This window comes from Argentina silus (genome assembly GCF_951799395.1).
Source record: "Argentina silus genome assembly, chromosome: 9".
In the NCBI taxonomy this organism is placed as follows: Eukaryota; Metazoa; Chordata; class Actinopteri; order Argentiniformes; family Argentinidae; genus Argentina; species Argentina silus.
Window position 1 is genome coordinate 7,291,646 of NC_139663.1, and position 19,215 is coordinate 7,310,860.

Genomic DNA, 19,215 nt, shown 5'->3' on the forward strand with positions numbered 1-19,215 from the left:
CAAACGAGATTCAATTGAGTGAAACCCCTTGGGGTGCAACCCTACTGTGTTATCCACTGTGATATGAATTGTGTTATCCCTGTGGATGAATCTCATCATCATCACACTTGTAAAACAAGGACATGGTGCCAGTAGCGCAGACCAACCATTCCAATGTAGGTCTTATCTAGTCTATGTGTTCACATATGTCTTGTCATGGTATACATTTATAGCCAAAAGACTGTAGTGTATCTTATGAGAGACTAGCACTTGGAGGGGGTGACAGCTCTCTCTGAGGTAAATAGTTAATGTGAGGTGAAGCTGTGTTTGTGTATCATCAACTCCCTCTCTGTTTCCAATCTGCTGGGGTTGGTATTACCCTGAATACACAAAGGAGGTTTCACTGGCCACTGAATCATTAGCATGGTGATAGCATAATCAGGATTACCTGGGTCTACATGGGGAGATGTATCCAGTGATTGAAAATTAGATTTCCCCAGTGTGTGTGCGTAGTTGCACTTTTTGTTTTTTGTATGAAAATGGGTTCGAATTGTCTAATTTGGCTTGAAACAATATTCTACCTCTACTTCTATTTTGTGGTCGGTCATGGACTGAAGTAGGGATTCAAGTAATGGAGTATTTGTTTCAAGGACCAATAAGTAGAAAATGGAGAAGAACATTGAGTAGAACCCTCAGCAAACAGTATATGGATTAAATGTGCAGTGCAGCCAAATGTCTGCATCAAGAAGACATCAAGCAATGGTATCCATTCTAATCCCTTCATGTGACAGAAATAACAGGTGAAGTACCAATTTGCACAACACAGCACAGCCAGCTGCCTGTCAAGATACCGTGCATTGCTGTTGATGAAATAGCTCAGAGATTAAAAGTGTTGTTACAGTATAGCACAATCCTATAAAAGGAAGAATGCATTGCATCAAACTATGAATTCATTTCCACACAGTTGCAAAAGGCCTGAATATACTTGCTGTTTACTTACACTGTCAGCCATTGTAGGATTTGTGTTTCCATGGAGATCTCACACAATTGTGCTGACAACTGTTTTTCTTCTCCCTACTATTTCAATTTAAGATTGAACTGACAAATTGAAAAATATACCAGGAAAAGTACTGAAGGGATTTTGCCATGAAAAGTATACAACAAACACGCAATGCTTTTGAGGATATGGGGAGGCAGCATCATAGGATACATTATTTTACTTTAACATAGTATATTTTTGCACAGCACTTTGAGGAATGACGGTTTATGATGTCTTAGCTTGCTCTGGAATTTAAGGACAGCCTCAGCCTTAAAGTACTGTATAAAGACGATGCTTTTTGTTTTGAACTTTAGGAAGAAGTATATGATTTAATTTAGTTTGTGCTTCAGGCTTCCACTAGCACAGCTACTGTGAACACATTTTAGGCTGAGTATGTCTGGAAAGTTGTGTATAAGGCTGTACTGCATCTCTCTGAAAAGGAAAGCCGCCTGCTTTTCACATGCGTACAGTACCCTGCCAACGCACTTCAAGGTGCCAACGGAATTAGAGTTTTTTCTCCTTCAGCTGAAATTATTATCATTCACTTTAATGATTTTAGGCGATGCCTAGGCACTGCCATGACAGGCAAATAATTAATCATTCTTTAAACAGCGACCTCTCTTTTCTGCCATGCCCCCTCCTGGAATAATTATCAGTTCATTACCAGTCAGCCGACATGTTGACAGGTAGGTGGTTGTGTAATTCAGAGGCTCAGAAGCAGCCGATGGGAGCTTCAGCACTATGGCCAAGCCTCCTTCATGCCACGTAGCCTGGTTATTAGTGGTTCACATTTAAAGCAAAATTAAATCAGGAAAAAGTATGAACGTGAATGCCAAACAAAATACAGTATAATATTCAACAATGCAATTCTGAAGTTTAAAAGGGCGTAGTCTCACGGGGGTAGTTCACCCCTTTGTAGATACTTTCTGCAAAGGATTTCCCCAGGCTTCCCAAACTAGGAAAGCCTGGTCTCAACAAAGTTAAAAAGGGGGTAACCCTGCTGTGTATGTCACACCTCAAAGTCCAATGCTCTCATATTAAACATGATCTTAAAGCTCCTTGATGGAATTCTTTGGTCTTCCATAATCAGGGAGCTATTAAAGCTCTCTTACATGGAGAGCCTGATGGGGGTACTCACACATCCAATGTAATATTAATACCCGCTGGGACAAGTCACAGCTTCAAAGGGGGCTTTCTTCGCTTATGCTTGAAAGAGGGTTCTTTGGCCATTGACTGTTTCTCTAGTTGGCAGGATCCTCTTAACTAAGCATTGACATTTCTCTCAGCTTGACACATATCAAAGTTGAGTGTCAAATTTAAGTGACCACTCTGCCATTCTCTGCCGAGTTCAGAAAGATTCCATGTAGATGTGGTACTTTAGACCAATAGTCCATGTAGATGTGGTCCTTTAGACCAATAGTCCATGTAGATGTGGTCCTTTAGACCAATAGTCCATGTAGATGTGGTCCTTTAGACCAATAGTCCATGTAGATGTGGTCCTTTAGACCAATAGTCCAATAGTCCATGTAGATCATGAGCAATATTGGTGCATTCTGGGTGTCATAGACATGATACATAATTAAGGTGGAATATAATCCATTGGTGTTCCATACAGTGTATCCATATACAGTATTAATCACATTGTATTCATTGGTATCATAATCACAATCTTTATATGCCCCATCAATGTATATTTCTTTGTGTTGTTGGTACAGCACATTGTGTCTATGTATGCCTGGAGTGGCTTTTTCTCCTCTCTCTGCCTCGAGGTCTGCAGGCTTGGGTGGGAGGAAATCTGGGGGGATGTCAATCGTTTTCAAATGCTGGGACATCCTATCCCATCCTCTGACAGCACTATAGCTGCACAGAGTCTGCCCAGTGTCTCATAAAACTCCCAGGGAACGATGTTCAGCTCCTCCAGTGTAACAACCCCCACACCCTCTCTCTGTCATTTCTCACAATTGCATGGTACAGAACAATCATTCGCAGAAAGTATATAACTCATGTTGTCCCTAGCACTGTAAGGTGTAGTGAAGTAACCAGTCAATGCATACATACTGTACACACTACACACTGTAGTGGTAACATATTATTTTTTCACAGTTTTTTTAGGGATACTACTATAATATAAAATGGCATATTTCCAATGCTGTTACAAATTCCATGCCAGGGTTGCATTTGGTTGCGACAGAATGGGTTTTGCTCCAGTAGGTTTTTGCCCACACACCATATCTATGACACTGTTGTTTTGATGTGTTTGAATCATCAAGGTGTGAATTTTCTACAGTACACAAACTACATACTGTGAGAAGGGAGACGCAGGCATGAGAGGAGCTCGTAGTATTGATTGGACATATAGTGGAGTATTGTATCTATTGTACATTGCAAGAATGGATGCAGTAACGTATGTGAAAGACTCCTCTTTGCTGAGCTGTTAGGGAATTACATGTTCAGCAGCTGTTTTTTCTGTGAGGTTCAAAAACAGTCTTTTGTGAAACCGCTAAAGAAAAATCTGCTCTAGAGATGGATGGATTTTTACCAGCCAAATTAGCCACAATGGACTGACATCACTACAGAGCATGAAGGTTGCTGCTATACAAAGCATACACTACAGTATCTTCAGAGGCATAGTAAAAGGCTTGTCATATACAGTATACTGTGTACAGTATACTGTATACATACAAACATACTGTACATGTGTACCTTCTTCATACTGTACAAACACAATGTACAGTATTCAGTATGTACATAGCGTATACATGTACTAGAGATGACAGCCTTGGTGTTTCCTTTATTTACATCTTACAGTCGTGTATCTGAGGAATACTATGCAATTCTTTTGACTCTTCAACTGCTCCATTAGAACAGTTATTCTCTCCTTGGCAGTTTGCCTCCTTGTCTGTATGACTCACTCCTGGGCCGTGGTGGGATGGTGCAGCCACGGCTACAGGGCACTGCTTTGCGCCTGTTCCTCTTCTCCAGCCATGACTGGCACCATCAGGTGTAACCATGCCAAGACTGTACTGGATGATGTATGCCAGTGGTGGCTGTGCCTGGCTGGCACTGGGTGAAATGGTCCAGAGGGAGCTCTGGCTCTGACATGTCGCCCGTCACAGACGACACAATCCCCTTCACACTCTCCTCAGGGTGGCAGCTAGGCCCCTGTGTGCTGGGCTATCTTGACCCCCTGCATTGTCATGTCCTGCTCCTCCAGGCCTCCCTGTGTGAGCAAAGGGGCACCTGTAGCAGCTTGGCCTCTTTTCTCTCTAGGCAGTCTGCCGAAGAGAACAAAGTCTCCTCTGGCTGCCAACAGGCTAGGGCTGGCAGTCCATTTCCTCCCAGATGAGTGGCACAGTGAAATGTATTTAAATGGGTCACCTACAGCTGTGAATGAAAAACGGTTTCAAAATCAATTTTTCCATTTGCCACAATGCCACAATGTAAGTCGCTTTGGATACAAACGTCAGCTAAATGGCATATATTATATTATTATATTATATTCATGCTATAGTAGGTCTGTACAGGTTTTTGTGTCTGTACAGGGTGTTCCTCCTATTATTTTTTTTCATGCATTTCTATTTTCCTCAACACAAAAGGTACAATGTGGAGCACAGTAAGCACTTATTATTGACTGAACGAAAGAATCATAATAGCCCAATTACATTAGCTTTGTGTACACATGTTTTAAAGCTGTTTTTCAGAGGCCACACTATTTTGTATCGACACATTTTAGTTTTACCTTCCCCTCAGGGGCAAAATGTATTTAAAAATGCAGGTGCTGTGCATACTAATGTCTCGTACTGCGGATAGCTACAGTATTATTAATGATAAGATCTTGTTAACCTTAAGGCTGAGAAGAGTACAGTAGGTACAGTAGATTCTGTATGGTTTAAAACGTGTGATGGATGTTTACTCCCATAGCTGGCATACAAATTAAGTTCTCTCTCTCTGAACTAATTTAGTTCATGTATCTTAAGTAGCTCAAGCAGATGACAATATGCAAGTGCTTAGATGAAAAGATAGTGATTGGCTTTTATGTTGCTAGGCACTTTTTGTTGCAGTGCAGCCAGGGTTGTGTTGGCAAATGCATGAAATACACACTTCCACACATTGACACCTCTGACACAGCTGGTCGCATTGAGAGTACCACTCTCATAAATTCTGCACATAATCCCACCATCAGGTAGGGCATTAAGTAGTTCACACCAACGCACAGCACACAGATCTTAATGCCTTAAATTGTAAATATGTTTTATGTATATTTGATGTACCTTTTGCTAATTGTTATTCAGTGCTTTTCATTCTCACCTACAGTATCTGTTACATTATCATTTACGTTACATTTTTACATTTAAGTCTGTTGCACTCAATTAGGGCATTATCAATTCCCAAAGCGCATACAATGGAGTCACACAATGAATAAGTAATAAAAACACTGTTTTGTCAATTTATTGTACACTTAGCATAGGGTAATATCAATTTAATTCAGTAACTCAAAAGGACAATGTCAAGGTTTATTCATTTTATTTACAGAGAGTATGGAGTGCTGTCATGTAAATTATGTTAATTTCGTGAGCACAACAATTTATACTCCTATCACACAGCTGGTCTCCCTAACCAGCTGTATGATAGGAGTATAAATTGTTGTTCATGTGGGTGGTACCTCATGGTTAATGTATGAACACAAGAGGTGGGCCATTGTGAGTTTGAGATTCTATCAGTTGGAGTAGTCAAACTTGTCTCTTGAGAACCCTCTTAACCAGTTTTGCTAATCAAGCTATACATGTGAACATTTACAAAATGAAATGCCCGGCCCAATAACACTTAGCGCCTGGTGTTATATCTCAGAGGTAAACTCATGAGTGTCCACGAATAACGTGAAGGGCACAGGTGTAGCACTACGGCATAATCACAGCTTTAAACATATCGCCAGGTTTCACTGCAGTTTTGTCGCATTGTGAGCTCCCTCTCTGATTAAATCACAAACAATGTCCACATTCTGTAGACATTCAGACACATTCAGTGGTTTCAGTTTTGACTGATTCACCTCAATGCAATGTACTGGTGAGTCATGGTTTCAAGTTTGTGTAGGACCACAGTGCTCTTTCACCTTTCAATCCAGAGGCCAGATGTTCTGTAAAGACTTCTAAACTTTCTATGTATAGGCAAGAGGCTAGACATAAGAGGCAATGACTAACTTTGTTCTTGCACCCTCTCTATTACCCTCTAAATCCCTTGTGAGGTCAAATGGATCTAGGCCTCTGATGTTGCAAGAGACTCCAAGCGAAATGTCACACTGACTATTCTGAAACCTGAGACAAATTAATTTGTGAAAATCAACATCTACAGTAATACTGAAAAGGTACAGTATGAAAATAAAACTGCTCACAGCAACAGTAGGTATATTGGGAGTATGTACTGCATATATTATCTTATTTTCAGTACAGGTGTGTTAAATTATTTATTATGCTAATTATATTCTACTGTATTAACAACATTATATACATATGTTCTTTGGGATTTAACTTTTTTCACAATGACAAAGGCAGTATTGCCCTGTCAACAAACCCAGGTCTCATCTTTGAAGGAGAGTGTTTTTGACAGGACAGCCATACTGTAGGATCCTGCATTAGTCTCACTAGGTCAGACTCTTCATTTAAATGGAATCTGCCGAGTCTGACAGCACACCCATCAAAAAGTCACCAGTGACAGATTCTACCGACGAATAGAGAGGAGGCGGGGATTTTATACAAATATATAGAAAATGTAATGCACACTCCTCACCTGCGAAATGATGGCATATGGAACCACTCTACCATATGGAATCAATAGTACAGTGAATATAGTACAGTCAAAAAGCACAAATCAACCTATATTATTGTACATAAGACATCAACATAAAAAACATGCCTGAAACTTGAAACTCACCCATACTTTCTACAGTAAGTAACTTATACCTACATGTAAATTATAGTGAAGAGGTTAAGCTTGAAGTGGGGGGCTTTAAGAGAAATACTTTTTTACAGTATGTCTTGTACACCATCCTAAGATGGAAGCAATTCTGAAGTATTGCTGATTACTACTGTACATTTGTTGGGCATAGAGGCCTTTTTACTAAGCCTTGTTCAGGCTTTGCAAAAGAAGAAGTGAAGTAACCATCTTCAATCCCAATTTGGAAATAACCTGTGAATAAGAGTGCCCTTCTCATTGTACGATCCCTTTGGGGCATCCAGCTCCCAAAATACTCTCCTGCATTTTTTATGAGTTTTGGAAGGTATCTGTCTGTAGTGTTGACTCACTTACTCCACAACAACCTTTGAGTCTTTAACCTTACAATAAGTTTCCACAAATGGCCTACTTTTTCCAGTGGCAGACAGATGGAAAGCTCTGTAGTGAATTTGACAAGGGACTGCAGCAATTTAGTATTTTTAGAGAGAGTCTCTATGTACAGTACTGAAATACCTCAATATTGAGCATGGGTGTGCAGGCTTTTGTTTCAGCCCTAGCCATAGCTAATTCAGCAAATTGTGGTAGTATCAGGTGTGTTAAAGAGGTCTGGAACAAATTACTGCACATCTTGTTTCCTATAGGAGGACAGTTGGCCACCTCTGATGTAGAAGAATATCATCTCAACTTTCATGACTGATTATTTACCTTTAAATAAACCTTTTTATTTCAAATGTAATACAGCGCATAGTTAGCAAAATAACAATTTTGTTACCATATTTAGAGCCACACAGATCGTGCAATCTACAGTACACTTTTCCTACTGTGCAAATAAGTACACTATAGGCTTATCTAGAACAGTATGTTTATTTTATAGAAACAGAATAATCATTGCTGAAAAGACACTCAGTGTTTTCACCTGTCACAGAACATACTTGACCAGACTATTCAGCTAGACTTGAAGATGTAGTGAAAGGGTTGTTAAAGCTGGCCTGCAAGTATTTTCACAAGACAACACAGATCATTTCATGGTTCTTTCCTAAGTAATTAGCACAGCACTGAAATTTCTCTTTGACCGGTGGGAAATGAAGTCCTAATTAGCCTAATTCTTGTATTAATTATCTGTTTTTTATTACGGAGATACTGCACCAAGGAATAGTGGACTCTCAACAACTAAAAGTTGATACTTTCAAACAGTTTGAACGAAAAACTTATAAAATGTTTCTGTGGCAGAGTTCTTTTGAAGTAGTTCTGATAGTTGTTTCATGTTTGTTTCACGCCTCCCGACCCTGACCTTGATTTCTGACTGCCCTCCTCCCACTTTCTAACTCCTGGTACCTTTTCCTTTTTCATTAATTAGACTCGCTAAAGAAAATAAACACCCTATATTATCCTTTCAAACTCGTTTTCTCCTTTAAAGCCAAATCTACTGCATTGTAGTTGCAATGCAATGGTATTTTTCCTCTATACTTTCCCACAGAAAACACTCTAAAGCTTTTCAACAATCATCATTAATTCATGCCTGGCTCTCTCCGGACCTCTTTTGAAAGCTTGGGTTTGTTCCCCTGTTGTTCCTCTTTCAGTTGTTTCCCACAGCAGAGCATCTTTGGGGACCAGTGTGTTGCAGAGGGAAATATGTCTCTTGGATGCTATATTTCACAAGAATTTCCAAGCAGGGTTTTCTGCTGAGTGGATCTCTAGGAACTTCATTGGGGTCCAATAAACAAACATTAAAAGACCATGATATTTCATATTTGCAAAAGATAAGAGTTGACTGATTAAAAATTTAATTTGTTAGCAATTGAATCTCAGATCAAATGGCTCTCAATGCTGTGGTCTTTTTTTCTGTGTTTTTCCTTGCTGTTTCTTTCATAAACCTGGATTTGTATAAGGCCTTAGTTTTTTCTATCCACAATCGAATAGAGTATAGAACAGTTCTATATCTGTGGATGCACCTGCCCCACACAAACGTATGGGTCATGTCTGGCCCGTCTGTCAGACTAGACATCTTTCCTTAGTGGTGCAGCCAATGATGATGATCAGCTGGTATAGAGACACCATCCAGGGGGCTGCTGAGTCCTCAGCCAGGAAGCAAGTGTAACTAAAGCTGGCATATTCATTAAGTAGCTGTCTGGAAAAATGGACCGAAATCCAATCAAATACCCTGCCAGGGGAAGACGATGAGAACAAAAGCTTGGGTGACATTTCAGTGACAGCTGACATCTCTTCCCTGACAAATGGTCTTTGCTACCCAGACCTGTTCTAAAAATCTATTTCAGTCAACTGGGCGTGAATATTTTTCACAGACAGAATATTTTTGTTCGCTATGCTGTAGTGTACGGTAATGTTGTCATACACTTTCTTTCCCCAGCTCATTTTGCACCATCCAAAGCAAATACTGTTGGGTTCCTTATAGAATGTTTACATGCAATGCTGTGTAGCTAATGAAGTGGCTGAACTAAACTAATTTGAAAATGAGGGATGAAGCACTTTGCCATTGTTCACACTGCAGTATCCCTGATTAGATGTTGCATAGCAACCATAAAATGGGATATTATAACTCAGAGACAAAATTTGATTTGAAATGCAGCAGATCTTACAGATAAGGCATCTTCTAAAGACTAATATGCTCAGAACTTCCTACTCTATATCGGAATTGTTCTCCCATGCTTTTTGGAGACAGCGGGACAGTACAGTATGTGTGTGTTAAAAAAGTGAGTCAATCCAATTGGGTGAACCGCCCAGTAACATTTGGAGCATAAGAAATAAGTCATGGGGATTGTGTCATTTGAACCTTTAGCTTCAGCCCCCCACCCCCCATCCCCCACCCCTTTTTTTGGCAAGCCACTGAAGTGTGAACATGTCAGGGAAGTATGCCTACACAAAATGTTGACTTGCTGACTGGCAAGATGACTCATCAAGTAGTTAATTTAGCCTCCTTGTTGGCAATTATGAACCTAATCAATGCTTGTGATTATGCATGACATACTGTACATGTTGATGTTCAGGCATGTAATACAGACAGACAGAACTCTTTGATAATAAACTGCATAATCATAAACATTATTTAGATAGCATTTACACAAGAACAAATGTTGCCAGTACTGTGCAATAGAACTTTCATATCTCTGAGATGATTAATGCAGTGGAGGATCTCATCTCCATATTCAACAGACCTTTTCTATGTCTTAATTTATCTTGCTCTCAAAGGAACTCTCACCTGCATTATTACACAAATGCCCAGGTAGCTGAGTAATATTGTACATTATATTTTAAAATGTTAATGTAATGAATCAGTCAGTAATTAATGTCAGTAATGAATACTGTTTTCCAGTGAATAATGATCCTCAGTAGAATGACCCTTATCACTCCCTCAAAACTCATTGCTATGAAAATATATTGCTATACATATGAATAAGAGAGGAAACATCATCAAATCCCCTACCTTCTTTAGGACCGGTGTGGAACCATTGTACAGTATGTGAAAACCCAATGCCCAGGTCTATAGTCTATTGAACAAATATTAAAAACAACAGGTCTATTTTGAAATGGCAGACAGGAAGCCATAGTTGTCATTTGGTAACCTACAACCTACACAGTATGAATATTCAAAATGTCAAGGTTGTGAAAAAAGGTACTTTAAATAAATATCATATCAGGTAATACTGCACTGCATCTCTTACTACCCACTACAGCCATAATGGCAAACGAAGGATTAGCATGCTGAAATCACACACATGAAATATTTATCAATCAATCTACTTTGCATGTTGTGCTGATGAGTATTGCTTCATAGCTATTAAGGTGGCATGGCAGTACATTTAGCATTCCCCAAAGTGACACCTGTGTGTGGGAGCGCTCTCCTGACCTTCTCTGATCCAGCAGGGCAGTTGAAAATGATGCCCATAACATCTGGTAGCTCTGCCATGCCAGCAGGCAGGGGGCCATCCAATTTGCTGCGGCTGTGTGCACCCCTCAATTAACCAGATGTCTGCTGTTGGATTAGTACAGTCTTACGAACAGCAGTCCTGACTTTCTCCAGCTGGGTCCCTGGGGATGGCCAAGCACTTGGAAAGTGGCATACAGTACTGTAACCAAGGAGCTGAAAACAATGATCTTTGTCCATTTTGATCCATTCTTCATCCATCAAGTTGATTTCTATCAAGGGTATTGGACATCATATCAGCTGGAGCTCGAGCAACGCTGCTGTTGTTTTTGGCTGTAACTTGTTTTGAGGAAACCAGTTCAAAGAGATTCAATTTTGAGAGGATTAGCACAGTGGGGCCTGCCTGGTGCTCAGAGCCATCCATGGTTAATGATTTGTATCCTGGGGCTAACATGAAGAGATGCCCTAAGCAGGGAATAGGGAAGTTTGGTTGATGGGTCAATGAGACAGACCCCATGCAGACAGCTGACACTGTGGGGTCTCGACTCCCAAAGACGTCCTGGGAGACATCAGCCCTCATATCTCAAGCCCTCATATCTCTCTTTGGACTTTCCATAGATCAATACAGTAACATACTGTATATATTTGTAATACATGCCTGCACTAATGTGCCTCTCTGAATTTGAATCTCTCAAACAAATTGCTGCTTTTCTGCCATGATGCTTTCTTGCCTCACTGCCACCTCTCTCTGCCCCCTCTCTCTTCCTCCCTATAGAGGGCAACCAGATGAACAACGTGGGCACTGGCTCAGCTCTGATGAGCCAGCCCCACCCTTACCCTGCCCTTGGACAGATCAGCCATCCCTACGAGCAGCAACAACCTGGCAAGGAGCTCAACAAATACGCCTCTCTCAAGGCTGTGGGTAAGAGACTGTCACTTCCTTCTCATTCTAAGATCTAGGGATAAAGGAATGAGTACAGTGCTGCTCTGCATGGATTACCCTCATAATTGAAACAGCTAATCACTTCAGCTCATCAATGGAAACAGCTTATCACTTCATCTCATCAAAGGGGAAAAATATAACATCATTTGATACACAGTAGACAGTAGTCTAGTATAGTGTATCAATAGTAATCATTCACTGTTAGGTGAGTAACAGAACCCTTTCCACAGAGGTGGAGGTGAATTTAAATAAATTCTGCTGTATATCGGTTAAATTGACTACATCTCTTTGAACAAGAGAGAACATGAGAGGTGAAATATAAGACGAGAAGATTTTTGGATGAGCCCATGCTTCTGAAGTGTGGCAGTTTTATGTAATCACAACCAAATTACATAGTTAAATGTGGGCTAATTAACAAGAATCACATCTCTCCCATTTCAACTGAGGAAAAACACATGAAGTACTGCAGATATATTCTGCCTGCTGTAATTATCATTTAGCCTCGTCTCATTTAGCCTTTCTCAATTCTAGCAAATGTGTGTTTACTGAAAGACAGTGTTGATGTGACACTTTCTGTTGAAAGAAAGAGCTCAGAGATACGGCCTCACAACAAATTGGGTGTACTGTATAAACATTATAAATTAGATGGGATAAGAGGTAAACAATTACCCCTTCAGAAGGCGAGGAAAATGACTATTATTGATTCACTCAGAAACCCCTTAAGTATTAAAGACCTTCAGCAATGAAAACCTTCAAAGATAGTGGTGACTGATTTTAACTGAGAGTTGGAGACAACATTATTTTAAAACAAACTATCTGGGACAAGAACAGTCATCACTTCCTATAGTTTGATTAAACTTTGCTTAAAATGAAACTTCTTGTGAAATGTCTGAATCCACTACAGTATAAAAGCATGAATGGTTGCTCTAAATGGAGCTAAATCTACACAGTTTACCATGGAGGAGCTTTTGGTTTACCATCGAACTGAGGATAAATACGGTATTAGGTCAACTCGATGTGACCCAATCTGTCATATCATTTACTTCAATGTGTTACACCTCACCTCTAGATTTCCTAAATACTGAATCCAAGACCTGGAAAATGATACAACAAAATTCTAGCAATTTAATTCTCCCCTACAGTACATGATCCCCATTGATTTTTTAAGGTCACAGTATTGGATTGCTCACAGATGTTGACAATATGAAATGGCTAACTAATAAAGAAGAGTACCAGGGACAGTACCAGGGACAGTACCAGTACCAGGGACAGTACCAGGGACAGTACCAGGGACAGTACCAGTACCAGGGACAGTACCAGGGACAGTACCAGGGACAGTACCAGTACCAGGGACAGTACCAGGGACAGTACCAGTACCAGGGACAGTACCAGGGACAGTACCAGGGACAGTACCAGGGACAGTACCAGTACCAGGGACAGTACCAGTACCAGGGACAGTACCAGGGACAGTACCAGGGACAGTACCAGTACCAGGGACAGTACCAGGGACAGTACCAGGGACAGTACCAGGGACAGTACCAGTACCAGGGACAGTACCAGGGACAGTACCAGGGACAGTACCAGTACCAGGGACAGTACCAGGGACAGTACCAGGGAATTTGAGAATATTTGGATGTCTCTGTTTTTCGTCTGACTGTAAACAATAGGTTGATTATCTATAATGCCATTCCCATTGTCATTAGAATTGAGATGAAAATTACACTTTTGAGGAGCTTTGTCTTTGATGCATTATTTTGTGAACCATTCATCTTTGATGCATTCATTCAGCCCATGAAGATGTCTGAGTATTGTGTCTGCCGAAGACTGAATTAGATTTAGAATTTACATTTCTACATGGCTGCCTATGCATGTGCTAAATGGGCTATTGTTGTTTCCCAGTCATAGTTCAGTCAAAGAGTTTTCCTGTCTTTGACTTTCAATTGAAGGTAATTGCCATAGTGGTGAACTAAGGACTCTCAAGTACACTCTTTAGAGTGAGGAATGGCTAATTAGACCTATCAAGAAACAAAGTAAACAAGAAAGGAAAGTCTTAGTATATTAACTTCATCTCCAAGCCGGTGGTGTTGGAGTTTTAATCATCGCCAATGTTTGAGAGAAACAAACAAGTTAGTGAAACTGACACACAGGGGTGATTAATAAACGGAGAGACAGGCGTCAGTAACCAACTCAGGCTCAGATAGGAATTAAAGCATGGATGGATACATATTTGATAGCATTTAGCCCAGAATGAAACGGGGGTCTTTTTTATGGATTCTGCCTGATTCAATTAAATGGGATTCAAAGGCCTGCCCATGAAAGGGCTCCGATAGGATGACAGCTGCAGCGTGCCGAGGCCCAACCACCAGAGAGGATGCAGCATGTGGAACGTCAGACTCCCTGTGTGACATATACAAGCAGCTGAAACTTCTCTGCCGCTAATTCACTGAAGTACCGTCAAGCAGACTGATCATTAGGGAAAATAAAGACTGGAAATCTTATCTAACAAGACCGTTGGGTGCTGGGGATGGGAAACGGAGGAATCAGAGCGCCAGTGAGCTGAGGGGAAAGCTAAACTGTATGGGATGAGCCGTTTCAACTGCTGTGGTCTCTCCTCTCTGATGTGTTTTACTCTGGGAGCATTGATGTGTGCTCTATGAAAGCACCTTGTTCTGAGGAAGCGCTCCCCCCCCCCCCCCCCCCCCCCCGTTTGTGATGTGTCTCCCTGTAATGTGCTGTATGATCCAGAGCACAGAGACAGCCTCCAACAGGGTGGCATAACAGATTAAAGGTCACCTGGAGGACATTTAATTAAAAAAAAGTCTGAAATGTCACGGGGAAATGATAAGGACTAACACAGGAGCATGGTGTGTTCAAGCCCAATTAGTGCTGGATATTGTTTTCAGACAATGTCTGCACCAGATTGGAGACATGAAATGACACCATGTAACAATGTTAGTGGCTCTTATGGGCAAATGTATGGCTGATAAAAGCTTATTAAACACATATCCAAAGACTTGCACAAGATACAAGCAATCACATACAGTATGTACACAGTCCAGATTGCTTAGGGACATATTCATTTGCATGAATATGTAAAATATGTGCATATGCATGGCTTGGAAAGGAAAGCAAACGCCTCAGCCAATCTGGGGGGTTATTTACTATTAGCCAGAGACTGCATGTTTCCACATGATAATGGTAATTGTAGGAAAATAATTTACATTTGAATTCCAAAGGCAATATGACAGACTGTACATCTAAAAACATTCAAAATTAATTCACACAGAATTAATTCACTTACTATTCATTCCCCAGAGCCATTTTCAAAGCTGTCTTTTGCCATTTGCCAGTTTAACCCATTGAGAATGAATGCATATTATTGATGGACCTGTAACAAAGAGGCTACATTTCCCTAAAGATTAAATAGCTATGTAAATACTGTGTACATGTAATTATCAGTTTTGCACTCTCAGTTTTGTATTTTCTTGAAAAACTGAATTTGACAAAGTAAATAATTGAACAAGTACTACTATGTTACTGTTGTATACTTATTTACATACAGTACCTTGCACAAGTTGGACTTTTGGGTTACCCTTTTCGCGTCCGATAGAACCAAGAGTTTCTGGGTGTGTTTTCTCTGCCAGTCTTCGGTCAGCATCAAGGCTAGATAGAAGATACTGCACTGTAGTGGACTTAGGCTGGATGTGTAGTCCTTCTCTCAGAATAAGACTCAAATTGAGAGTGTGTGTGGGGGTGACAGTGAATCATATTATGGCAGCCTTGTTTACAACAGAACATAATCTATGTAGGAACAGTTGAAGGTCTCACAGCAGTGAGTATCCACACATCCAACAATCAGACCGAAATAAATCTCACCATATCCAAGAAATGCACAGTTGTTACTGCCTGTGCATGACATTATGAAAATGGCTGCCGTTCAAATATTTCTGTTGATGATGTTGTTGTTTTTTGCTCTTGTGTATCTGTGTGTGTGTGTGTGTGTGTGTGTGTGTGTGTGTGTGTGTGTGTGTGTGTGTGTTTCCAGCGGAAAAGGCTAATGAGAACTTCTACACCAACCGGCGACACATGGTAGAGCTAACGTCCAAGGGCAGCCTCCCCATGCACCCTGTGTGTCTGGAGCAGGAGCCCAGTAACCCCTACAGTCCTCCTTTACAGCCATCCCTGAAGCAGAACGGACACAAGTCCAAAAGCACCAAGGGCCACAGTTCTCATACCCTGGCCTATGGGTCCAACACCATCGCCACCCCTGGGATGCTGAAGGGCTGGGACGGCACAGAGACAGTGGGCCGCCGGCAGAACTACGGCCCTAAGAAACACTGCACCATGGAGCAAGTCAACGAGACGCACACCTCTCGCGGCCAACACTACATGCCCCCGCAGCCCTACTTTGTTACCAACAGCAAGACAGAAGTGACTGTGTGAGAGCCTATGGCCATCCCACCACCATAACCACTATAATCCCAGCTGCAAGAGTGAGAGTGAAATAATGAGAGAGAGAGAGAGAGAGAGAGAGAGAGAGAGAGAGAGAGAGAGAGAGAGAGAGAGAGATAGAGAGAGAGAGAGAGAGAGAGAGAGAGAGAGGGAAGAACAGAAGTGTTGGTCATGAACCTACACTACGGGCTGAAGGAGGACAGCGGTCCTTGGCTGTAGGGAATCTGTGTGTCTTCTGATGTGTGTTGCGGTGCATGTGATGGGCATGTGTGCAGCTCCTGCCAATGGGGGAGAGTGACCACATACAACATACTATCACACCTACAAGGTCCATTGATTATATTGCAACCAATATAAAATAAACATATAACTCAGAATAAAAACATCCATGAGCATGTAAAAGATGGAGCGTCTGATCAACAGACGAGGCAAGAAACTGGAGCTCTGCAGTGACTGGAACTAAACCAGTGAACAAAATTGTCAGTATTTACTGAGATATCGATCAAAGGGCCTGAAAAAAAATCCTTCATCTTATGTTGTTGAATCCACAGCTGACAATTCAGTAAGATTAGAGTGGAGTCTTGGGTTAGAAGGTAAACAATAACATCATCATCATCCTCAACATTGATGGATCATTTCCTTATATACTTTGTATACTGTAGAGGAACCTCTTGCCACTGTTGTTGTTCTTACAGAACCCTGAGCTGAGACAGTGACTGCAAATCCACACCTACAGATTGGACAAACTGTATACAGACTGTACATGTGTATACTCATTCAGAGACCAGAGAGAATGAGATGGAAAGACTGCGCCAAACCGGATCTTTAGCCACAACCTCATACTGATACTCATACTTCCAATGATGTTAGGGCTGTGCCTTTCTCTGAAAAATATCCAACACTGTTCATGTTGAAGAACTCAACTTACAAAACGTTGCGTAAGGTGTGTATTGAAATTCAAGATTGATCAAATGCTTATTCTTGTAAATGTATTCACAAATGTCAGCTATGGTTAGTGACTCATGACTATCATTGAGCAATCTTTACATATTTTTTCATTTGCATTCGACAATACATTGTGTGTCAGTCTCCCTACAGTTGGTACCTTAGAACTCACATACTGTATAGGTGACAAATAATAAATTGTATCCTTCATACATGTTAAGTCACTGCCAATAAATTAGCAAATATATTGTATTTCTAATGGTCATGAGCAAATAGCAGCACAAAGACATTGGATTAAAGTTATACAGGGGTAACACTGATCCACAATCACTACAACAGTACCAGCAAGTGTTTGGTTTTCTTGGATGGTGTCCAAGAGTTGAAAGTAGAGACCCAGCATTTGGTGCTTAGGGATTGGGAAGCTACTGATGTATGGCTACCCAGAGAGTTGGTGTAGTTTTGAAGTTGAAGTTCTTGATCCAGCAACAATACTGTAGGCCAAGCTATAGTACAGTATGGCAAACAGAGAGTGGGAGATTTTTGATTTCATATGAGGTCAAGCCCAGGAAGAAGACACAAGGGTCCTCTAAAATCATCTGAATCAAAGTCATTGCATGCACAGCACACCTGTACTGGCCTCTCTTCACTTTTAACCCGTTACTGAGAGAGAAATGACAATGTGTGCACTTTTGGCGTTATGTCCCCATAGAAACCAGTTTTTGCTACACTTGAAAAAAAGAAAGAAAAACAATGAAAGCTGATAGCTTTGAACTTCTACTGATGTTTAATTAGTAAAAAAAAAAAATCACATATTGTTTTTTGCACATAGAAACACATCTTATCATGTTAGCTCATTTTAGATGGAATTTGAAAGATTTTTAAGTAACAATGTACAAACATACAGGCCAATTCCCTGCATATCCCTAAGACATTTCTGGATTTAAGTGGGCTAGCTGTGCGTCATCAGATGAAAAATAGGACAATATTTCCAACACTTCATTCGGTGGAGTCCACAGGAGCACGGTGCACGTTATGATGCATGCCACACTTAAATAAAGGGCTTCTGATGCAATTTGCCATGTGTTGCACCATGAGTTCCCTGCCAAATGATGCAAGCCCAGCCCACACCTTGTCTGCATGTCTTAATCATGCCTCTCAAGTTCCTAATGGCTTTCCTCTGTGCTTTTCCTCTGTTCATGCCAGTCAGGCAGCTTGTGACAAAGTGGCTCTAGTGGCTGAAATAGTGGCAGCCTGCCTGTCATTCATTCACTCCACACAACGTCTGCTCAGAAATACAATTACCACACAATCAAGTCTTACATCGTATTCCCTGCTTTAGAACTTTAGAAAGCATTACGGTGGCCAAGACATTTTTGAAAAATGTGTGTGGTACAGAAAAACAAGGGGATTTGGGAATATTGGAGGATCTATTATTGGTACCAATTCTACTACTTTAGAAGGCCTATAATAAGTGCTTGTATTTGCATTTCTAACCATCTAATTGTATAGTCGGACATACAAATATATGTTTCTAGTGTGTGACTTCACGTTTCTCCTGTGTTATGCACTGGTAGATTGTTCAGCCAATAGCCAAGGCATAGACTAATCTCTTGCCTTCATGAATACGTTATTATTATTTTTTAACAATCATTGAGTCATATTGTATGCAGTATTTTTTGTTTACTATATATGCAAGGCATACAGCATATCTGTTTCACATTTGCATCAGTCATTCTCCCTAGAAAGGTATACAGTATACAGTATGTATTTGTGTATTACATTTGTATTACATATGTTGCAAAATAGTGTTCTAACTTGTATGACAGTGTGAAGAAGGGTCTGGAAGAGTACTGATACAAAGGTTATAATGTTGAAAAAGACTGTACAAGGGCTGAACATTTACAAAAAATGATAAAGAGCTATTGGCAAATCATGTGCAGGCATAGCACAGTACATCACCAAAGGTGCTGTAGATGTCCGTTACTGTGCTGTAGATGGTCACATTTAGCCTGAAAATGTTTGTTT

At 40.7% G+C, this 19,215-nt stretch overlaps 1 protein-coding gene across 1 annotated transcript in view; it reads left to right on the forward strand.

Annotated features, from left to right (window-relative positions):
- shisa9b (shisa family member 9b) overlaps positions 1-16,236 on the forward strand; it is a gene marked incomplete at both ends in the record, with an annotated part of 21,323 nt that extends 5,087 nt beyond the window's left edge. The window contains 2 exons of the mRNA XM_083676572.1: positions 11,626-11,772; positions 15,839-16,236. Of these exons, the coding sequence (XP_083532698.1) occupies positions 11,626-11,772; positions 15,839-16,236 (545 nt within the window). The remainder of the gene's footprint in view (positions 1-11,625; positions 11,773-15,838) is intronic.
- Positions 16,237-19,215: the final 2,979 nt, after the last annotated feature.